At 44.8% G+C, this 24,413-nt stretch overlaps 1 protein-coding gene across 2 annotated transcripts in view; it reads left to right on the plus strand.

Moving 5' to 3' along the window:
* The first annotated feature begins 434 nt into the window (after positions 1 to 434).
* Positions 435 to 24,413, plus strand: part of GABBR2 (gamma-aminobutyric acid type B receptor subunit 2) — a 287,781-nt gene continuing 263,802 nt past the window's right edge. Inside the window, exon 1 of one of the 2 annotated variants that reach the window (XM_079983945.1) lies at positions 435 to 1,659. In XM_079983945.1, the coding sequence (XP_079840071.1) occupies positions 1,336 to 1,659 (324 nt within the window). In that variant the 5' untranslated portion in view covers positions 435 to 1,335. Of the gene's footprint in view, positions 1,660 to 18,218; positions 18,411 to 24,413 lie in introns of those variants that run through there. The other variant, XM_079983946.1, reaches the window with a different exon arrangement.

The raw sequence follows: 24,413 nt of genomic DNA on the forward strand, positions 1-24,413 counted from the left end.
CTGATGGGCTGCCTTTGGCTTGGCAAGCCATGCCTTGCGCAGGCCTGGAGGAGACAGTTGGGGGCTAGGCCATGAGACTAGGAACAAGACGTGGGAATAAAGGAGAGTAAGACAGCCGCACAGGTTCACCTCTGCATGTTTAGAGGAAGTTAATGGGAAAAAGTGCATTGTTCCTGAGGGAAACGAAAGAATAGGAGAACATGGAGCCAGTGCACCAGCCAAACGCCTCAAGTTTTTCCCAAGCGCCCCTCGGCTTGTGCCCAGCCAACCTTTTAACTTTGAAAAACCAAAACAAAGAAATGATAATAACAACAATAATAATAATAATCCGTGCGTCACGTGTGTGTGAAAAGAGGGGCACCTCAGCACGCCACCGCCTCGAGGAAAGGGGCAGAGGCCGCTGCGCCCCCCGCCTCGCGCCAAGCCGTCCCTTTCCCGCCTTCCCCAGCGGCCCTCTTTCCTCTCCCACCCGCCCCAGCCCGCCTTCCAATGGGCTGCTGGACGTGCCCAAACCCTGCATCTCCTCCTGCGTCTCGCGTTGGTGTGCGTCGTCTCCTCAGCAGAAGAGCCGCCGTCCCCCAGCGGCAGCCGACCAGCCCTCTCCCGCCGCCGCCGCCGCCGCCGCCGGGGAGGAAGGCAGTGCAGGAGCCGGGCGAGCGAGCGAGCGAAGAAGCCCAGCCGAGAGGTGGCAGAAGGATTTGGGCGGGCGCACGGAGGGGCTCTCGCTTACTGCATCCAGCCGCCGCCGCCGCCGCCGTTTCCCCCCTTTTGGCCGGTTTGTGCGCGCCACTCTGCGCGCGCTGTGTGGCGCGGCGTGGTGTCTGCTTGCAGCAGCGGCGGCGGCGGCGGCGGCAACGGAGAAGCACGGCAGCGGCGGGAGGGCTCCGGGGGAATGCGGCACTAGCGTCCCCAGCCTTGTGGAAGAGCCGAGAACCCCCCTCCCGCCCCAATTGTTCTCCCCTCAGCCCTCGTCGCGTTTACGCGTCGCCTCCGGAACCTGCACGGGAGCAGGGAGGCAAGCGCGCGCCCTCGCCCAGCCTGGCTGCGGCTGAGTGAGGGGCTGAGGAGGCGCCCTCGCCCGCCGCTTGTGGACTTGGGGGTGGGGTGGGTGGGAAACGGGGGTGGCGGGCAGCGGCTCCGTCGCTGCTGCTGCTGCTGCTGCTGCTGCTTAGTGGTTCCATTTGGCCGCCCCGAGGAAGGAGCCGGCGCCATTGCCAGGAGGATTAGAGCCGGGGGGGCCGCAGCGTGCGCGCCCCTTCCTCCCTGCCGGGGCCATTGCCTGGCAGAGGGCAGCGGGCGCCCTCGTGCTTGTGCCCCCCTGACCTCTCCCGCAGGATGCCTGCCTTGCCCCGGCGGCCCAGCGCGGCGGCCACCACCTCTGCCTTGCTCCTGCTGCTGCTCCTGCTCCTGCAGCCGCCGCCGCCGCTGGTCTCCTCGGCTTGGTCGCGAAGCAACTCCCGGGCGCCGGCGGGGTCGCTGCCCAACGCCGCCGCCACGACCCCCATCGCCATCATGGGCTTGATGCCGCTCAGCGACTCGGTGGAGAAGGGCAGGATCGGCCGGGGGGTCCTGCCGGCCATGCAACTGGCCATGGAGCAGATCCTCAACGAGTCCTTGCTCGACCCTTACTCGCTGGACCTGCGCTACTACGACACCGAGGTAAGTGGGGCGGCAGGGGGCTCTCTCGGCGTGGCCAGCGCCGGGCACCTTTCGGTGGGGGGAGGGCGACACAGTCCCGTTGCCTTCACGCCTGATGGATGGGGCAGAAGGTGGGACCTGCCGCTGCCAGAGCCTTGGATGCCGACCTGCAGCCGGCTGTTTGGCATGGGATGGCACGATGAGTGCTTCCAAGGGGAGGCCACCCGTTTAGATGGAGTCACTCGAGTTCCTGTTTGGGTTCCTCCTTGGTGCCTTAAATGCATATATAATTTAGATGCTATGCTGCAAGAAGCAGTGCTTCTTGGCCCTGGGCAGAAGCTGTGCGAGTCCAAAAGGGAAAGAGGAAATCATGTTGGAAGGGACTCCAGCTGTTTCAAAGGGAATCACTCCGATCCGTGTTTGTGTACCTCTCCAGAGCCCTTTCCCCCCGCTGCCAGTCTGCAGCAGCAGCAGCAGAGGCTGGCCTTGGATGGAAACGATGCGAGGCGGAAAAAAGGCATTTCGAAGAGACTTCCAGCTGTTTGGAACGGAATCACTTCGGATCTGATTCGCGCTGCCCCCACCCCTTTTGACATGCTCAGTGGCCTGGCTTCCACCACGCCACCAGAGGCTGGTGTTTAGCGAATTTGCAGCTGGTTTCCCGCGGGCAGCTGCTTCCTGGCCCAGCAGCCTGGCCTCAAACCTGCAGCCCTTGGCGTGCCGAGAAAGCGCCGCCCGTTATTTAAGCAACAGATGCGCGTCAGGGATTTGTGGTTGGCGAGCTGCGAGCAGGCGCTTGGCCACCCGCATAGCTGAGCTTGAGCTGAGCTGCAGCGTTTGCGTACTTGGAGCGCCACTTGATGCTCTCCGTGAACTCCTGAAGGGCGAGCGGGAGGCCAGTCGGATTTCTAGCGCTTAGCAGGGAAGGGGGAGGCAGGCAGGAGAGGGATGCAGCGGGTGGGGTGGCTTCCCCTCCCCCCCTTTAGCGATGCGAGGGGGCAAAGAGAGGAGGATGCCGGCGCCTCCGTCTTTCAGGAGCAGCTGCTGTGATCCGTGGACACGCTGCCCCCTTCGGAGCGTCCTCTCCTTTGCGCTCCTCTTGGCGCACTCTCCTCTCTTGTCTCAGTTCGCGCTAGCTGGTTGGCAGGTACGGTGGCACACAAGACACAGAGAAGCTTGTTGGGAAACGGGGAAGGGATGGAGAGGAAAAGTGCGCGAGGATTTGGCTGGCATTCTTTCATCAGTCGGTTGTGCAAAACCAATCAGCCAGTGCCCAGAAAGAGTTAATTTTGCAGTCCCCCCCTCGTCGTCGTTGTCGTTTGTCTGCCATGCATAATACTTCCTGTAAATGCTGGGTAACACATCTTGTGCGCTTAGGCTGGGTGGGCCAAGGGCAAGGGACCGTTGCAGAGCGCTCAGCAGAGAATTCCTTAGGCTGTTCAGTTTTCCTTTCCTGATCATTCACACGAAGTTATCGAGGGGCTTTGTTGCGGACACGTTGGAGGCTTATTGTTTTGTGCTTGGATTTTTTGGTCACAATTCAAGCAAACGTGTTTGCGGCAAATAAATGCTGATTCAATGTTGGACCTTTCCTGAAGGTGGCAGCAGTTTCTTATGTAATACTTATGCCTGACGATCACTGCCAAGATAACCCTGCTGTAAAGAGTGACTACCAGTGGCGTAGCGTGGGGGGTGCAGGGGGGGCCGGCCGCACCGGGCGCAACATCTGGGGTTAGGGCAAATCCACGGGTTAGGGGGCGCAAATCCACGGGTTAGGGGGCGCAAATTACTTGCCTTGCCCCGGGTGCTGACAACCCACGCTACGCCACTGGTGACTACTGAGAAGAAAGGTTAACTGTCCTCGTCCAAAATTTGTCTTAAGGTGACACCATGTAGGCTTCTTCCATTTCGCACTTGGTATTTGTTAGAAATACAAATCAGGAGCAAAGGAACATGCTTCGCTGTCATATACTTCATTGCACCTTTTGGTTTTTAAATCACTGGTTTTATTTAAATATTTTCTGCATCGTTCAACGTAATGCCCTTTCCACATTTGCTTAGAAAGGAAATCAAGGGACAGTAGCATTTAAAATAACCATCTTATGTGGAATTTATGTGTTGAGCAAGGGTACAGCTGTGGTCATAGCAAGACTGTAATTCCTTATCTGTAGAAAACTGAAGGCAGGGTGATTATGATACTTATTTTTGTACAAATATAAATATTTGTCTATAAATTATCACCTTTGGTGTGAATTATTTGAATGGATGGCTTGAAAATGAGATTGCAATGGTAACAAGTAGGCAGGCAATGCTTATTTCTTCATACGTCAGATGAAGAAAAGTCAAATTTACTTGAAAAGCATTTGGGATTTTGAAAACATTCATTACAATCTAAAATTCAAATAAGGAGGAGTATGTTTCTATAAAGGTTACATTTGTAAGCATATATGAGAAGATATAGGTTGCAATCCTAGACCTGCTTGCCTGGTAGTAAATCCAATTGAACTTAATAGTGCTTACTTTTGAGCAGTCATGCATAGGTTCCAAACAATCTGCAAAATGTGGAGTTTTGGAAAAGTGAGACCCAAGACTGATTCTCACATGCATTCCTTGGTTGATAACAGTAGCATCAGCTGAGAGTGTGCACGTGTGAGTGTACCATCACAGACACAACACCACAGGCAGAACTTAAATATCTCATTGACATCAACCTCAGATGAGGCTGTCCCCGGAGTTAGGTCACACATTCAGATTCCAGTCATTAGTTTAGGATGCATTAATTCATAGATTCATAGAATCGAATGAACAGATAATGATTACTGTTGGAATTGAGCTACTTGTGATCTTTGAGAAGTTTAAGTATATATAATCTTTCTGTCATGTTTCAATATTAAGGAAAATGCATTTTTTGTTGATCTCCCATTCCAGTTTTAGTTGTGTATACAGGTAGTTATGTGACTAAATGACCCTTGTGTTGCCTTCCAACTCTGCAATTCTGATTCTAGTTGCTGTAGAATGTGGATGGGTTGCACATCTGAATGTGTGTATTGCTAAATGCAGTGAGGCGACATCTGCATCTGAATGAATGTTCATGTTCAGCCATAGGTTTCCGATCCACTGACAGAGATCCATGCATGGAAGATGCTTCTGTGTTTGGATCTCCTTTTTCCAAGTGGAGCATGAAGGTTTAGTAACATCCTTTAAAAAAAAAAAAGCACCTTTTTTTTTGTACTCCAGGGAAGAAATCCTGTAAAATACCAAGGCAGACTTTGATCTTCTGAGTAGTCTCATGCTTGTTACATCATTTACTGATGTTAAACAGATATTATTAATAGCAAAAAACGTACAAGTTGAGCTAATGGAAATATGGAAAAGGAAGGAAGCATGTGTTCTAGGCATTAAGCAGGTTTTGCATTTATGAAGAGATGTAGCTATCTCGTCTTTTTCAGTATTTGCCACATGAATTTTTTACTATAAGAAGCTAGTTATGATGTAGGAAACTGAACTGTATAGTTTCTGAGAGCCATGTCACATGTGACAAGCGCATGAGTGTGAGTCTCTCCACGTATAAATGGCTTACCATGATTGGTGGCCTTGTAGGGGAGCATGCACAATCTTACACCATTGGTCTTCAACTGGTGGGGTGTTAGCACAAGCCAGTGACACCCAGCACTGCATGTCTCATTTTTTTCTTTTGGTAAAACCTTTTTCTAACATAAAGAGGTTGTGTATATGAATGGATGACACGGGTGGGGGCATTGCCTTCCCTTGTATTTACTTTCCACCAATTACTTCCCAGGAATGCACTGTTGCTTGCTAACTGACTTGTACTTCACTCTGAATGGACTTGTGCCCTTGGCATAGATACCTATTAAAAAAGTTTATCAGATGAACCTGTTCAGTAGGTATCTATGCCAAGGACACAATCCCATTTATATAAAACAGGGATGTCCAACAGGTTGATTGCGATCTACTGGTAGATCCCCGCGAGGTTTTGGTAGATCGTGGTCAATCTCTGGCTCCCTTTTCTTAGCGTCACTAAAACTGACTCCTGCCCCGCCCCCTCGGCCCACCCTCCATTGTTGTTTGATCTCTGGAAGGGAAGACGGAGCTTTCTCTATGCTGCTGTTTCCATCCATAGCGATCTTATTGTGAGTGACCTTACCCCTTTGTCCCTTGCCTTTAACCCCCCAAAAATAGAAGTACCCCCAAAAAAGCTTTTTTAAACCCCTAAAGAATGGGACTCCTTCCTAAAAAAAAAGCTCAACAACCTTGAGCTGAACACCCCGAAAACGGGGGTAGATCACTGCCTGTTTTTAATTCTGAAAGTAGATCGCAGTCTCTTGAGAGTTGGCCACCCCTGATATAAAACAACCAAACGCTGTGACTTTTTGACCTGGGTCGATATAGGTAATGTATAGATTTATTTTCAGAACAATTGCTCTTAAAGTGCACAGTGTATTTTACAGTCTAATCTTGAGTACTGCCAAGAGCAAGACTGTATCTTTTATTTCCTCCCCAATGAATTTGTTTGCCCTAGAATTGTAGAGTTGGAAGGGACAACAAGAGTCATCTAGTCCAACCCCCTGAAATGTAGGAATACCAAATGATGCCCCCTAACAGAAAATGTGGGTCCTATTGCTGCAGGCTAGGGTTAAAGGCAGATCTTGTGGCTAAAACATCTGACACCATGGGTGGGTTTCAGTGTAACGCTAAGTGGGTATGCATGAGTGGAACAAGGTCAACTTGCGTAATGGGACTTTCCCCCACTCTCTTCCTATGTGTGCCCCCAAACCCATGGTGGATTTTCACCAGCCTTACAGAACAGATTTAGGGGGTGCAGAGGGAAGAAAAGGGGGAAAGCCCATTGCATGAGCATACCTCATTCTGCTCATGCAACAACTTAGTCGAATCCTGCCCTCTTCTTCTATACAAGGCAAAAAATGATATACATATAGGAAATAAGATGCAAATACAAAAAGAAATAATGACCGTGGAGCTGTCCGTGGTGCTAGATCTCTTGAGACCTGTTCCTGCAAAGTGGAGTTACCCAGCAGTGTAAAAATCACATACTGCTAATATATTCTTGCTTTATTGCATTAGGGTTCATTTATTAAACATTATAAATTGCTCAATATATAGTGATTGCTGTTAAAAGAAGTTTGTCAGAGGTTTCTATGTGCAGAAAGGTTAATATCGTCCATTTATTAGTTTCTCCATTACATAAGGAATGAATGAAGAAGTGATATGCTGTGCTTACCTGAACTGAGTTGTAATGGGTGGGTGTGTTTGGTGCCTTGTATTGCACTGTGAGTGGTAAACTGTACAGATTATTTCTTAAATACCGAATAAAAATTGTTTTTAAAAGGTGGTTTTGTTTTTCTGTTGAGGCATCAACACAAGCGCTCTCTCCTCCATTCCTGGGATGATAACAAGATCTTATGGTGGCCCTACCTGTTGCCTGACAAATTTTGGCTTACATTCCATAGTTTTGAGAACATCGGTCTCATTATTTGAAAGTGTGGTTGATAGCCAGAATGATCTATTACTGGCTTATGAGTCGTCAGGTCCAATTTTGTCAGGACATCACGTGTACTAACACACTAGGGAACAAAAAGTTAGGCTTTGAATTTAGGACTCTGGTAGTAATTCACATGTACCTACTCACAGAGCATAAGGCTACCCCTGCAGGAACTTCAGCAGGAAAGTAGTGTTGCATCGTCCTGCTCAATAGGTTGAAGCCAATGGGACAAGCAGTGAGTGTGCGCTGGAAATGACAGCTCATTGCTCAGGAGAAGTGGTGGCTTGATCAGCTTCCTTCCAGGAAAGTTCAGGAGGACACTTGGAGAGGGGAAAGAGAAAAGAGACGCACCAGCTCTCTTTCCTCTGAAGTAATGTGCTCTAATACGGGACATGGGTGGCGCTGTGGGTTAAACCACAGAGCCTAGGACTTGCTGATCAGAAGGTCGGCGGTTCGAATCCCAGTGACGGGGTGAGCTCCCATCGCTCTGTCCCAGCTCCTGCCAACCTAGCAGTTCGAAAGCACGTCAAAGTGCAAGTAGATAAATAGGTACCGCTCCGGCGGGAAGGTAAACGGCGGTTCCGTGCACTGCTCTGGTTCGCCAGAAGTGGCTTAGTCATGCTGGCCACATGTCCTGGAAGCTGTATGCCAGTTCCCTCAGCCAATAAAGCAAGATGAGCACTGCAACCCCAGAGTCGGCCACGACTGGACCTAATGGTCAGGGGTCCCTTTACCTTTACCTTTAATGTGCTCCAGTACTGGGCTGTTGAACTCAAAGGCTGAAATCCGCATACAGACTGCTTAGCTCTTAATTATTGGGATGTAAACACCCTAAATGTGTGCAGGGTTGTGGCAAGGATCTTTTAAACACTGTGCAGAAAATATTGAATGTGAAATAAATTTATCTTAAAAATGATTTGTGACATGCTGTCATTTTCAGTGCGGTGCCTGAATTTGAAGTTGTTCCATTTCAGTGAATTAAACTCAATATTTAAATTGGCTTAATGAATTTTTCATTCAAAAGCATTGTACACCATTTTTGTTCAGGGTCATGTTTGGTGGCAAGGCTAAAGAGGTACAGAGATTTTTTTTTAAAAAAGTTATCCATCCGAAGGTTTTGGGGTGGGATGGGCTACAAGCCCAAATGAATTAATGAAGTAACAAATGCGTTAATGAAAGAGATTAAATTTAGCAGCACACGAACAGAATGCAGCATTTTTCATCTTGCAAGCAAATAGGTTTCGCATGCGCTTACAAATAATTGTATTTCTACTAATCAATAGCACTGAAAAGAAAGTTAAAATAATATGGCCATGTTTCTAAATCAGGACCTAATCTATCGCAGTTGCGTTAATTTCTATGTAAAGCATGATTAAGGCCTTATGAAAATCCTGTACACCATTTGGAGAGAAAAGTAAATTGAGGATTTGGTTTCATGTTTATGGCACAGTTACAGAAACCCGTACATATTTAGAATCAGGGGCATGGTGTTGCATATATTAGCACTGTTTTTGCTTATGTGCAAAATGTCATGCATTTTGGGGAGGAATTAGTACAGTATCTATAAAGGGGTGCTCTGCTTCATTCCTGCCTGGAACCCATGATGCCTGGTGCTGGCTGTTTGGGAGAAACCTGTGGTTAATGAAGTACATACCTGGTTGCACGTTTTCTCTCTAATTGGAGAAAAACTATCTTAGCAAGCAGGAGACTCAAGTTCAAACTCCACTTGGCTATGAAGCTTTTATGAGGATAAAATTGGGAGTGGGGATGCCTTGAGCTCATTGGAGAAAAGGTGGGATATAAATGAAATAAGGTAAAATAAATAAATGTAGTTGGGTCCCTAGATAGGGTTCTAAAATGAAGTTCAGGGCTGCATCCCAATATGGCCTGACTGATATTGAACAAAAAAAATCCCCTCCAGTTTTGATTTGACTGTATTTTTGATCAATCTAACAGGGTTTCCTCTTTAATTTCAGAATCAAATATGTTGCCAACAGTCATCCAGTCAGTACCTGTACTAAAAAGAATAATTGCTGCAGGTCAGTAATGCCTAGCTTGGTGACTGGGGCTGTTGAGAGTTGTTGTCCAAAACATGTGGCGGCTACCAGATTAGGAAAGACTGAAACATTGTTTTCTGGCATCATGATTTTGATCCTGTGGCCATTGTTGATCCATTTGCCGTTTATTCTGTTCTGTTTGCTGCCTTTTGGTTAGCTCTGTTGTCACCTGTTAGTTCATTAAGGTGAGCAACCTAAAGTATTAGGTATGAGGAGGATGGGGACTCTATTCCTTTCTAAACTGGACTTTCTCTCTCCTGCCTATTCTGGTCAGCCTGCAGTTTTCTGCAGGCCACAAAGATCTTGTCTTGACATAACAGGCCTTTTGAGGATAAGAAGTTTGCAGTCCTTTCCCCATAAGATATGCTGCTTTTAACAATTGTACATTTCCCCTCCCCAGTGTTTGCTTTAAGCACGTTATTTCAGTGAAGGTTAAAACAACTCTATAATTACTATCCCCATATTACAAGTGGGAAGGCTGTAGCCTGCCCAAGGTATTCCCTGAGGGTATGGCAAAACCCAGGTAGGAACTTGGTATCCAGTTGCTAAAGGCACAGAATATCAGTACATGCAGTCAGGAATACAGTGGTACCTCGGGTTAAGAACTTAATTTGTTCCGGAGGTCTGTTCTTAACCTGAAACTGTTCTTAACCTGAGACACCACTTTAGCTAATGGGGCCCTCCTGCTGCCGCCGCGCTGCCACCTCATTTCTGTTCTCATCCTGAAGCTAAGTTCTTAACCCGAGGTACTATTTCTGGGTTAGCGGAGTCTGTAACCTGAAGCGTCTGTAACCTGAAGCTTCTGTAACCCGAGGTACCACTGTATGGGTAAAGAGTGTGGATACTTTTCTTTCTCTTTTATTGCAGATGTATGGCAGACTAGGTGAATTTATGGTAGGCTATTGCACCTTCTCACATTTATCGCCAACCCTGCCTGCCCTGTGTTCATGCAACTCTAGGATTTTGATGAGGCACTACAAATCCTCCAATGGAGGCTGCATGATGACTGCCTTACATTTTTATGTATATAGGAAGAAATAGTTATTTGGTCTCTTCTGTACATCCATGCCAGATAGCACCTCACATTTCTACTAATGCCTGCATTGAAAGAGAAGCTGTGATGTCACGATCCTGTCTTGCTTGGCAAACTTCAAATTACATTTGCTTGAAAACTTTTATAGTTATGACAACATTGCCCATTGAACACATAATTGAATGCAGTTATGACCCTGATACTGAAATCTGACAGCTAAAAGAAATCCCCAGTGCCCAACTTGACTGGTAGTGTATCTATTCATTATGTTTCTAATTAATTTTATGAGCCTATGCATGTCTAAACAGAAAATCTTCCATGCCACATCATTGCACAGTTTATAAGTGGTTTTGTGTGTGGTAGTGTGAGAGAAAGAGAGAAACTTAACAAAACACTTATCCATGTGGGATTCTCTCTGACTGGCATCATGTATAAGTCAGGCTGTTGGTTCTTACATTTGCTGCATTAGCAAGTCTGTGCAAAGTGCTCCAGAGCCATGGATGGCTTGCATACCAATACCGTGTGAATTTAGCTATGTGGAACCCAGTGCCGGTGACTTTATTCTGCATGCCTTTCATCAGGTCTCAGTTGTCCACAGTGGAAGTCTATACATGCCCACTCAGGCCGTGTACTCAGTACACCTTTAAAGCACCTGTGAAGCGCATCTTTCTCTCAAAGTGTTCTGGACACTGTAGTTCACTCCTCACAGAGTTACAGTTCCCAGCAGCCCTTAACAAACTCCTGTGCTCAGAATTCTTTCACGGGAAAGAATGTGCTTCAGAGTAGGGTGTGCACAGCCTCAGAAGAAAGCCCCTTGGAGTTCACTGGGATGGACTCCCAGGTAAGTGTGTATAGGAGTGCAGTTGCCTTAAATACTAAGAGAAGATAATTGAGTTTGTAAAACCAGCCAGCTTGAAACCTGTATGTCCTAAATGTGTGGTTTCCCAGGGAACTTTCATTCTCCTCTCTGCTCAGGCAAGTATCCTGATGGGAAAATTAGTATGTAGTCATGTAACCAGGGAATGTTTCATAATCCCTGTGAAGAAGAGCGAAGCAGCGTATGGCCACACAAGCAAGTGCAGATCTCAGGCTCTCTCACCAAGGCATTTAAAAACAAACCAACAACCCCTTTCCTTATACTTTTTTTTGTAAGCAGGAAACGACAGGCCAAAGTAAATGGTGACCATGTGGGAAATAAGATTCTCCTGTTAGCAAGCTGGAAGCTTGAGCCATTAAACAGCCTGCACAGATGAGCTGCAGTGCTTGCTGGCAGCAGCAAGAGGGAAGATAAAGGCTTGAGACTGCCATGTTTGGTGCGGAGCTCTTCCCATTGTAGCTAGAGAAATATTAGCAGCAGCTTGATGTGAAGAAGTCAGCAGGTGGTATGCACACATTTTCGTACAATATTGCACGCCTGCTGATGTGCAGAAACATCAAAAATGATTTTTTAAAATATGAAAATTCCCATGAACAGACAAATCTGTATCCTGAAGAATTATTATTCTAATATGTTTATAAATTTGTCAACTAGGGGGTGATGAATTGTGCTAGCAAAATGTCCAAAATGACAAATATTTAAAATTAGACTTGGCAGAACAGTTTGCCTCAAGAATTATTCTTGTGAGGAACTGATTCACAGCAGCACTGCTGTGAGCAGGATTACTGTCCAAATTGGAAAATCCAGCCTTGGAGAGCAGTTTATCCTTTAATAACAATTAGCTCTGTTCTTAGAGAGACACAGCAGCCCAAGGAAGTAGCAACTTCAAAATGTCAGACTGACAGACAAGCTGGGGCCTGTTTGCTCTAGAGATGAAAGCTCTAAAGCGAGGGAGGAAGTCAGAGAGGAAGTCTGAGGAATATGTTTACTTGGAAATGGAGGACGGGCCTTCTGGTAATTTGCGCGCTGCTAATGATCAGATGTTCGGAGGAGCGACCTACTGCTCGACCTCGCACTCTCATATCCATTCTTGGGCTTTTACCTGTCAGTCATTTTACAGGGCATGGTAACCTAACAGCAGGTGTGTTACCTGCAATTCATATAGCCTTGCAACATTTACGCAGGCACTGGATTCTGAAGAACTACGAACTCCAAGTAACATTAAAGGACACTCAGGTAAATCCTAATGCACTTGTTAAAAACATTTTGGTTGTGTGTTGTTTCGAAACCCTTTAGAGTTTGTTACTGTCCCTCTCCCCCACAGTTCCCTCATATACAAGGGGATTGTGCGACAAGGCAAATTAGTTCTAGAGTCCTTAATTTTCTCTCTGATACTTTCTGTTGTGGATTACAGTGGTGCCTGAACCTGAGATACTTTTAAATAGCATCTAGGATGATCAAATGCAAAGCAGGGCAGGGCCACAGCCACAGCTATCCTGCCTGTCTCCTAATATATGACATTTCATAATTTTAAGTCAGACTATTGATCCGTCTAATCTAGAATTATCTACCCCCAGGGAGCAGCTCCTCAAAGGGCCTGCCCCCAACCCACCCCTCAGCACTGTTACCTGTGATACCTTTACGTAGAGATGCTACTGAGTGAACCTGACACTTTCTATATATGAAGCATTTGCGCCCTGTGGAATTCTCTGTTTCATGCAGCTGAAAGCAGAGGAGTCCTTTTCATCTATAGTATCTTTCTGTCCCAGTGGTATATAAATGTCATATCAAAGGACAAGGTGTGGTACTTTATCAAAATGGCACCACTGCACAGTTTCTATTCAATGAAATATAAGTTTGTATATCTCAATGTCTCAAGTATGCCTTAAAAATCATTTATGTGCATTGCTTCATTTGTGGGAAAGCAGAGCAATGAGATTGGTGGACACAAGATCTACAGCATGTTTCAAAGGTCTGTTTCTTGGATACATTCAAAAAAAAGAAGAAGAAAAAAAATGGTATTTAAAAGCAATGTGATGAGTACATGATGAACACAAACTTTTCCCCTTTTAAGGATGGGGTTTGAACCATGTGGGTGGAGGATGATTGCCTCCTAAAAGGGCACCCTTAATGAGGAAGACATTAATACATCAAGGTTGAAGTTATGTGCACATTTACTTAGGAATCAGCCCATGGAACAAAAAGCAAATGTGGTATGGGAAAATATGTAGAATGTCCCAGATTCAGTCTCTAGCTCCTCTAATTAAACTTTGAAAGCTCTCAGGTAAAAAAAAGGACCAGGAAAAAACTTTGGATTAGATGGGTCTGTGATCTGAGTCAGTGCACAGCAGCTTCATATGTATCCAAAATAAACATAAACATAAACATAAACATAATAATAATAATATTATAATACATAAACATAAACATAAACATAAACATAAACATAAACATAAACATAAACATAATAATAATATAATACAGCGGTAGTTATAGACCAAATTAAGCATTGCTTTTTAAATCTGATCCACAACTGTCTCTGTAGCTTTTCGGAAGTAGAAGTGATCAGGATGCAGTGACAGACAGTCTGTCTTTTCATGCTTGTATAGAAAAGTGAATTTTGGCGGGTTCAACATGTCATGATGAAGCTGCGCTTGTTGAATGTTTCTTTTCTACACGTATTGAGAAATATGCAGGAACACAGGTTGATGATTGTATAGGCCCTGAATTGGTTTTCAGGAGGTATGCATTAAAGCTCACTTTGGAAACTTTGGTTGCAGCTCATTTTTGTTTTTGGGACGCAGGTGGCGCTGTGGGTTAAAGCCTCAGCGCCTAGGACTTGCCGATCGAAAGGTCGGTGGTTCGAATCCCTGCGGCGGGGTGCGCTCCCGCTGCTCGGTCCCAGCGCCTGCCAACCTAGCAGTTCGAAAGCACCTCCGGGTGCAAGTAGATAAATAGGGACCGCTTACCAGCGGGAAGGTAAACGGCGTTTCTGTGTGCGGCTCTGGCTCGCCAGAGCAGCGATGTCACGCTGGCCACGTGACCCGGAAGTGTCTCCGGACAGCGCTGGCCCCTGGCCTCTTAAGTGAGATGGGCGCACAACCCCAGAGTCTGTCAAGACTGGCCCGTACGGGCAGGGGTACCTTTACCTTTACCTTTACATTTTTGTTTTCAGCAGGCAATTGATGGGAAAGTGCTATGAAATGAGAAATTCATATGTTTAAAACCACAACAGATTATTAGTCGGTGCTGGAGCAGCGTGATACTAAATATCTCATTCTAATTATGTTGCACAACGTAATTGTCAGGTGCTAGAACCACTGACAAAATGTATTCTGCGAGACATGGCTGTATCTGAATGGCTTTTTATGGTAGATTGAGGGAAAGGACTTTTGATAGTAGAGGAGGCCTGGGGGGGCCATTTTGACCATGGCTACTTTCGTTTTGGCAAAGGTCACTGCCGGTATGTGGCCCCTGGATTCCCCTATAATGCTGCCCTCCACTTTAGGTCTCAGCCATCAAGTGGGGAGCGGGGAGCAGAAAGGTGTTTGCTTCTGTTCAGATAAACTTCTAGCTTCAGGGGGTGAGCACTCTTGTTGATAAGATGTTCTCTATTACCATTGTTTGTTAGTATCTTGAGGGCAACATGCAAGCAAAGGTTTTTCTTGGGGGTAGGATTTAAAAATAAAAATAAAAATAGCAGGATTTTCCTGGATACTACGCAGGTTCATCATCTCACAATACTCTGCTTCTGCCTGTATTTTGGTCCCCAGTATGTCTGTATGCAGCTCACCCTCTGAAGAAATAGTATCTAAGTGGATTAGATACATGTGGGAAAATGTGTCTTTCATTCGACAGGAGCTGAGTTTTTGAGGCTTTCAGTCACAAGAGGGAGGCCTTTTTCACATCAGCATGTTTGCTGTGGAACTCGTGTTCGTTGTGGATGATTCTGGGGTGCTTTCTTGAGTTCACCCTCAACTCACATATGGCACTGGCCAGGTCTGAAGGGTCTCCCTGTTACCTTGCATGAACTCAAGAGTGCAACCTCAAACATACCCAGATGCTCCCTCCCTCGTGGCTGCGCATCGCATGGGAGATCTGGCTGTGTGGGGCAAGCTTTGGTTCGGCATTGTTCACCTAACTGAGGAACCTGTGATGAGTTTCCGAGTTCTGCAGGTTCCCCGGAACACAGTTTGAAAAATCATGGATATATATGTCCGTCCCTCCCCACCCCCACCTCTGCAGCGTTCTGTGGCAGACATGCAAGGGGTTCTTGTCCTCAGGAGAAGCTGTACCCAGAAGATAGACACAACTGCTTTACAGTAAACACAATCTCTCCTTTGTTTACGTGTTGACTAGTCTCTGGCTTCTGAGCTTATGCATCATCTGCCATGGGTCCTTGTCACTTAAGATACAGGTTCTTAAGAGCTTTATGAGTGATATTTCTTAGTCTCCCTGTATTAGTCTACTGAGAAAGGAGATACTTGAAATTTCTCTCTGTTTCCATCAGTACATTCACATGAAGTTAGCTAGCAGCAGGGATTCCCTCTCCTTTTCACTGTGAAATTCAAATCGAGAACTGGTCAAGTAACCAAACATGATTTGCTACGATAGCCAAGGCTTTGTTGTGCTATGTAAAATTGTTGTATTCATGTCTCTTGGTGATTAGAATTTCTATGGGAGCTGCTTACCTGGTTTTGATTTAAAGTTAATGAGCAATTGTTAACCTCTTTCATAATCAGAGTCTTTATTTGATTATGAAGTATAATACTGCTATAGGTTTCCCTAATCTTGCCTCTGAATACTGGACAGAACGATGCTGAGATTTATTTTTTTTAATGCTCACATTAAATGTGAAAAATATATATGTGAAGCTGGTTAATGTTCATTCCACAAGCAAAGGCTGAAATATTTGTGACTTTTTGGTTAGTGAAAAGACAATTGAGAGGACCTATAATAGGTATGCAAAATTACGGACAGCGTTAATGTTCTTTCATGGGAAAACCATCATGGCAGCAATAAAGAAAATGTGAATATACAACACAACGTTAGCGCATCTCTTGAAAGGTAAACATATCAGTCGGATGAAGCAGCAATATTGTCAGCTATGTTTTAGAACTTCGAAATCTACTTTGCTGTCTCTTTGGATCAGAAAGGTGGGATATAAATTACGTGAATAAAAACAGTCCTTTTGTATAATAGAAGATGTAAGTCTACAATCCTGTGTTGCTTGGAAGTTAATCCAAATGAAGTCAGAGCATGGAAGTAAACATGCATAAAATCATACCACATCACTGGAAACTGAACTATATTTGACTTGGAATGCATTTGTTTTAAATAAAAGATGAAGATAGTGCTATAATGCTTTAATGTTAAAGTATTTTATTTTTTTTTAGTGATCAATATGGCTAAAATAAAAACCCTTTCCAATCATGGTTTTGGGAAGTGATCATACTTATTATTATTTTTTAAAAAAATATTTATGTCATAGTATTATGAGGCATTTTATTTTAATTTTAAATATGTATATGGACAAAAGACTGTTTTGGTGCATTTTAGAGTGATAAAATGGCACCCACGACAAAAATTATAATGAATGTGTGGCAAACAGTAATAAGTTAACTGTCCTGATATGTCACTGCCTACATGGAAACTCTGACATTTTAAAAATATGTCAGAGTAGTGCTAGAGGCATTTACACCTATGGAGACTGCTACCCTTCCACTTTTCTGCAGTCTGAGAAAAGACACAAGAACCACAGGGATAATGCTGGATGATGATAATTGGATGTCCCATAAAATGTGAATGACTGAAGCATGACAACTCTGCACTAAACATCTTGTGTGGAAGCAGCCTCCCAGGCTGTTGGAAGGTCAGCCTTTCTCCTGATACCACTAATTTTTAGAAAATCTCCAATATTTCCCCAGAGCTATGTTAACTGCAGCTGAACCATCCTACTGTGAACTTGACCATTATATTCTGATGAAGTGAGCTCTGATCCACAAAAACGACTGCTGCAATAAATTTGTTAAGTATTTAAGATGCTGCAGAACTATAATAATAATAATAATAATAATAATAATAATAATATATTATTTGTACCCCGCCCATCTGGCTGGGTTTCCCCAGCCACTCTGGGCGGCTTCCAACAAAGATGAAAAATACACTAAAATGTCACATATTAAAAACTTCCCTGAACAGGGCTGCCTTCAGATGTCTTCTGAATGTCAGGTAGTTGTTTATCGCTTTGACATCTGATGGGAGGGCATTCCACAGGGTGGGCGCCACTACCGAGAAGGCCCTCTGCCTGGTTCCCTGTAACTTGGCCTCTCGCAGTGAGGGAACCGCCAGAAGGCCCTTGGAGCTGGACCTCAGTGTCCGGGCAGAACGATGGGGGAGGAGACGCTCCTTCAGATATACTGAACCGAGGCCATTTAGGGCTTTAAAGGTCAGCACCAACACTTTGAATTGTGCTCGGAAACGTACTGGGAGCCAATGTAGGTCTTTCAAGACTATTAGCTATATTCCATATACTGTACAAACCTTTTAGGATTTTCCAAAATCCTGATGGGAAAAAGGAACCAAGAGCATTGTCACATATATTATTCCATGACAAAATGGCGCAACAGATCTACATAGTCAGTAGTACAACACACTAGAAAATCAAACCACTGTGTCTCTCAAGTTGTGATACGAAGTGCTATAAGTTAGAAGTTCAGGTATATGGACCACTGTATGCCATAAATACATATTTTAAACAGCACATTTCTTTTCAAATCTCTCCTCCCTCACCTTATTCAGTACTAACACTTAGGTGGTCAGTGTGTAAGACTGTTAAGGGATAAAGCACACCTCTGTCCTTCAAGAGATGTGATCTCTCAGCAATACAGTCTCAACAAGCTGTTCAGCTCAGCCTGAGTTCATGCGAGTTAAACATATCCATTACTAAGGCTATTCAGTGTGCCTAGAATAGACGTGTGCCCTCCAATGCATTAACACAAGGGGAGGTGGGGAGAAAGCGAAGGAATCCCAGCCTGCCAATCACGACTGATATCCATGTTACTCGCTGCTTTCCTAGATTCCCTGTCATCTACAAGAAATGTCTTGATGGCACTGGGACCAGCGGCATCAACACCCAACTCAACACGCTGTCCAAAAGTCACCTTCCTGCTCCACTTGCCCGAAAACACTCGGCCCCTCCCCCCCCCACAACAAAGCTCTGGTGTGAGTCCCCTGGGCAAGGACAGGCACAGACTCATCAGGTCAAGAGGAGATAGGCATCAGGTATGAACAACGACCCTCACATATTTGCAAATGACATTTCAGTTGCGAAGTCCCACCTACCCTACTCTGCCGTTGCCAAAGGATTTTCAGATTGGAGCATATGAGGTTTATACTAAAACTATGGGTGGTTGCTATGTATGCTATGCTATACTGATGTAGACAGCAGAGTGTAAAATGTAGCTGGGTGTCTGTAAACACGCAGTGGAGAGCCCCCAGTTGGTTTGAGAATCCCAGTGTGTGTTCCCCATGTCTGTTTTATTTTATTTTATTTTATTTTTAAAATCAATTTTTATTAAGATTTTTAAACATAAATGCAAATATAATAAACAATGTAACATATATCATAACATAATTTCTTAACTTCTTTGGACTCCCTCACGTCTTCCGCTCCCACTTGCATCTTTGTCAATTCTTGCCCGCAATTTATCATCTTGTTTACATTCTTATGTCCCATTCATTTAGAATATAATCTAATAGTTCTCCCAAAGGTTTAAGGTTTTCCCTCAATCTCACTTATCATCCTAATTGCATCTAATTTAGTGGTGGTCAATTATTTATGATCTAGCCTCCATCTTAACATTCAACCAAATTACAATGCTTTTTAAAGTAAATCTTATTTTATTTTCCATTGGATTTGGAATCCTGTCTTTTCTCCATGCACCCAGTGCCAAATAAATTTCATCCTTGCACCAAGGTAAAGGTAAAGGGACCCCTGACCATTAGGTCCAGTTGTGACTGACTCTGGGGTTGCGGCGCTCATCTCGCTTTATTGGCCAAGGGAGCTGGCGTACAGCTTCTGGGTCATGTGGCCAGCATGACTAAGCCACTTCTGGCAAACCAGAGCAGCGCATGGAAACCCCGTTTACCTTCCTGCCTGAGCGGTACCTATTTATCTACTTGCACTTTGACATGCTTTTGAACTGCTAGGTTGGCAGAAGCAGGGACCGAGCAATGGGAGCTCACCCCATCGCAGGGATTCTAACCGCCGACCTTCTGATTGGCAAGCCCTAGGCTCTGTGGTTTAACCCACAGCGCCACCTGTGTCCCTTAGCCTGTGAGGTAGTTCAGGCTAAAAGACAGTAACTGGTCCAAGTTCTCCCAGTGAAGTGTGCAAGTGAATTTGGAACTTAGGTCTTCCAACATTTTGTCCACTGCACCACACTGACTATTGTATTTACAAATCCACATCTCAATGTTGTGCTTTGCTGATGTTTGTCACTGTGAATGCTGATGCATATGCAGCAAAAATACTTTCTATCTAAAATGTGAATTGGCCCTCACTGCCAAATGAAATCACCATTAGAATTCAAAACCTTGGTTGTCATGGCTGATGTGAGGGAGCAGATGAGTAAGGGGTGGAGGCAATTTGCCAGTTTACTTTGCTGACATGTGCAAAGGCTTCTTTGAATGAAGCATGGATGGTGGCCTTTTTTTTGCTGTCACAATTGACCTCGTTTAAAGATGATGGTTCTGGACTCATTACGTGCACTTAAGCTTGCCAGTCTTGTGGAGTGGTGCCTTACAGTTATTAACTGTGTCATACTCTTTCCCCATTTTAATGTTATTTTTAACAGGAGGCTTATACAGAGCACACATGGAAACCCTTGTTGGGAAGAAAGACAGTATATAAATTATAAATAAAACAAATCATCTGGTTCTTTGATTTCTAAAAACTGCTTAAGCAAGAATGTACAGTTCCACACTGGCAACAGTTCAGTGCAGCAACAGACCAAACATTAGCATTTAAAGTGTTTTCTTATACCCTGAACACGCTTCAAAAGCATTAATAAGCAAATGTTAACATTTTCTTGCTGTGAGGTAAATAGGTGCCATGACTAATTTTTCTGATTAAAAACCAGGGATTTTACTTACAGAGAAGTTAAATGTTCTGCTCTTTGAGAAACCCTATGTCAAATCCTCCGCCCACAGATTTGACCTGAATGCTTTGGAGCGAATGATAAAATTCCATCAGGTTTAATGGTGCAGAATCTGCTGGAGGTGTCACTCTCTGAATATTGAAGTAGGAAGAAAGCCGACTCTTAATTACAGCCCCCCCCCCCCGAGAATATGATCAGGAAATGCTTTTGAAGTGTGTTCATGATGCAGGCTCATCTAAGGGCACTGGAGGATCCCTATTTATTTATTTTTTTGAGGAAGGGGCAAAGTCTATCAGCAGCACGTATAAAAGGAAGCAGGAACATGCAGCTGGTAAGGTTAGTCAGCAGCTTGTGTTGACAGTAGCTGGACTGCCAATACTGGACTGTTTGTTTGGCCTCCTTTACCCTGTCCTCAGCCTTCATTTAGATCCTTTCCCAAGCCTAGTCTCAGTTGTCCTGGCCATATTCCTTCCTAAACCTGCCTGTCTTTCTGCTGGCCAGTGCTGTTTCCTGCAGTTCATCTTGCCCCTGGCAGTCCATGGTTGTTGTATTCTCTTGTGCTGAGCTGCTACATATGATTATAGGGGACACAACTAAAATATCATGACACCACCACCACACACTTATATAAGGATTCACCATGAAATATATGCTTTGCTATCCTTAACATAGTCATTTCCAGCCTCTTTGGGCATGTGGGCACATTTTGAATTTTGAGGGAGTTCTAAGGGTGCCAGTCACAAAATGCCTGCCGTGAACACAAAGGAGCAAATTCATCTAAGTAGGTGTGCTAGCAGGAGCCTGTGCAACAAGTCCAGCTAGTTCAATGGGACTTCTCCCCTCTCTTCCCCTGTGCACTCCTATGCTATGGGGGATCTGGAGAACCCCCAGAACATCACACAGGGGGAGGAGAGGGGAGAACGTCCCATTAGTCAAACTGAAACATTTGTGCAGCTGGAAGAATGTGATTCTGATACATGCAAGTAAGAGCCTCTGATATCTTGTTTTGGGTGGAAGTCAGGACAGTGCCTGGGCATTAGCTCCTGGACAACAGGTGACATGCCTAATCCTCTTTGCAAACTTTTCAAATTTTTGCATTTACCACTTGGGGAGAGGATTCATTAACTCCCACGGATCTTTATTGTGTAGTAGCATTTGCAACGAAATGAAACGAAACGGGGGGAAACACACTTTTAGGGAGTACCTGATCTTAGACAGACCCACCACAGATAGATGCAACCTGGTTGATAGTGAGGGAAAGAAGCACAAACTACTGAGATTCCAAAGACCACCTGAAAATAAGACAGAAGCATGTGATAGTTGAGCGAAAACTCTCTGGTACCTTTGAGCAGTGATCTGAGAGATTTGCTTTCTATCCAGCAATATCTCATAAGGAGTGTAGTTCAAAGTAAAAAGGTTACAAAAATTGGCATATGCAAAATTCTTTCCACCACTTGTGTGTCAACCATTCAGTTAAACTTTTCCACTTGAAAAAATGCAATAGAAAACTGGACACCATGTTTCACTATCTCAGAAATATTCACAATTACAGCTGCTACAACTCAAAGCTGCAGCATCAACGGCGCTGCCCAGAGCCAGTTTATACTGAAATTAAGTTCTTTACATCAAGTAGATGGTTGCCCACAACCACCGGCAAGTGTGTTTATGAACTAAAATTCCTAGGATTTGGGGAGTGATAGATCCTGCTCCATTCTTCTCTGCTTCATCTGTTCTCTTCTTCTTGCTCAAAAACCTTAAATGTGTTGATTATACGTAAGACAAAACTTGAACTCTGCGCTAATATTTCTTTTGTACAAAACGTGGACTATTTCCCCATCATTATTATTTTTTGCACTCATTATATGGAGCAGTTTCAAGAACTTTGAAGCATAACTGCTTCCACGGACAAGATGCCTATTTAGAAGACTATTTAAATAGTATTTAGGGCATTCCTTTGTTATCGGTGTTAACAGTTAATCTTATTTGTGGGGTGGCAGTTGTCGGAGGCGTATTACTACCTTACTAGAATGTCACAAGAAGCTTTTCAGGTGTCATGTTTATACCAAGCACATTTTTAAAAGGTTAACATTTTCCAAGGAGCTTGTATGTTTCCCAGTATATATTTGCACAGGCTTAATTGGACCTGTTGTCTAATTTAAAAGGTGTGAAGTGTGGGGCAGGTAATAAAAATTACGAAAAAATAGGGAGGACAAGGTAAATAAGCACTAATTTTATGTAGCAACGTAAGGGTGCAAAACTTGACGTGATGATGAATACACACCTGCCTCTGAAAACAGTTCCTGCACACTCCTCTGTAATGTATTGAGTTTAGGAAAAAATGTGCTTGTATCCTAATGCCGTTGTGTCCTGTACGTCAGTGCGACTCAAAAGGGGTGGTCTGTGGACTGGTGCCAATCCATAATCCACCAGCTAGTGGCCCCCAGTGACTCCACCACAGCTCAGGTTGGGTGGGATGCTTCCGGAAGCAAATACGGGATGGGTCCCAGGCATGTTGGTGGGGTGGGAAGTTGCTGACCCCAATATCAGATAGCTTGAGAAGCACTGCTATGTGTCTCCATTCCTGTTCCATATTACCGGCTATTGCTGCCACTGGGCATATTCTGTTACATATTAAGGAGAGGAAAGGACATACACTTTTAATGTGATAAAGGTAAAGGTAAAGGGACCCCTGACCATTAGGTCCAGTCGTGGTCGACTCTGGGGTTGCGGCGCTCATCTCGCTTTACTGGCTGAGGGAGCCGGCGTACAGCTTCTGGGTCATGTGGCCAGCATGACTAAGCCGCTTCTGGCGAACCAGAGCAGTGCACGGAAACGCCGTTTACCTTCCCAATGGAGCGGTACCTATTTATCTACTTGCACTTTGATGTGCTTTCGAACTGCTAGGTTGGCAGGAGCAGGGACAGAGCAACGGGAGCTCACCCCGTCGCGGGGATTCGAACCGCCGACCTTCTGATTGGCAAGTCCTAGGCTCTGTGGTTTAACCCACAGCGCCACCCGCGTCCCTTTACTGTGTTAAGCATTCCACGTGTTAAGCATTCCACTTGCATTGGTCCAAAGTCCAATGATTCTACTGTATTGTCAGCTTTACAGTAGTCTGAAACACAGTGGAATCCTATGCATGCCTACTCAGAATTAAGCCCGGTTGAGTACAATGGGCCTTACTCCCAGTAAGAGTGTATAGGATTATGGTCATAATTGCCTTGGCTTCCTGTTAACTTCCAAGGCCAATCCAATACTCTGCTTCTTACGTTAGTGAGCATCTGCTCCTAAGTATTCTGCCTTATCAGCTCATCCTACAGAGGCTTGCTCTCTTTTTCCTTTATTTTCTGGTCAGAATGTGATGCAGATTCTTTACAGTGGCAGCCCCTACCCATTGGATTTCCTTTTCCCGGGGAAGCATGGCTGGCCTTTCTCTGCTGTTTTCTATTTTTCTGACAGCCCCCTGCCCCCCCCGCCTTATTAAGGAATGCATTGTAGGGCTTGTGCTCTGAGCAGCGATATTTTCTCAACATTTTTTATGGCTAGCTTTCAGGTGTTTTCATTATTTGTTCTTATGTGTATTTAATTGAAAATTGCTTTGTGTGCTTTAATGGAATGGAATAGCAATTAATAAGTTTTATAAATAGTTAATTAGCTGGATAGTGCTGCAAGTTGTGTTTCTCTCATTTATTAACATGTGACAAAATTGTGATGTCTGCTTGCTTTTTACCTTATCTTCTTTCTCTACTGAACTGAGTCCTGTGTTTGGGCTGTGCTACTTGAGGATGAAGGTGAGGGTTTACCTGATTGAATTCTTCTATACATAAAATTAGCATGTCAGGAAGAAGCCTAACTGATAAAAAGGTAAAGGGACCCCTGACTGTTAAGTCCAGTCGCGGACAACTCTGGGGTTGCGGCGCTCATCTCGCTCTTTAGGCCAAGGGAGCCGGCGTTTGTCCGCAGACAGCTTCCAGGTTATGTGGCCAGTGTGACTAAGCCGCTTCTGGCGAAGCCAAAGCAACGCACGGAAACGCCGTTTACCTTCCCACCGGAGTGGTACCTATTTATCTACTTGCACTTTGACGTGCTTTCGAACATATACAGATACATTATAACCTGCACATAG

This window comes from Podarcis cretensis (genome assembly GCF_951804945.1).
Source record: "Podarcis cretensis genome assembly, chromosome: 7".
Taxonomy (NCBI): Eukaryota; Metazoa; Chordata; class Lepidosauria; order Squamata; family Lacertidae; genus Podarcis; species Podarcis cretensis.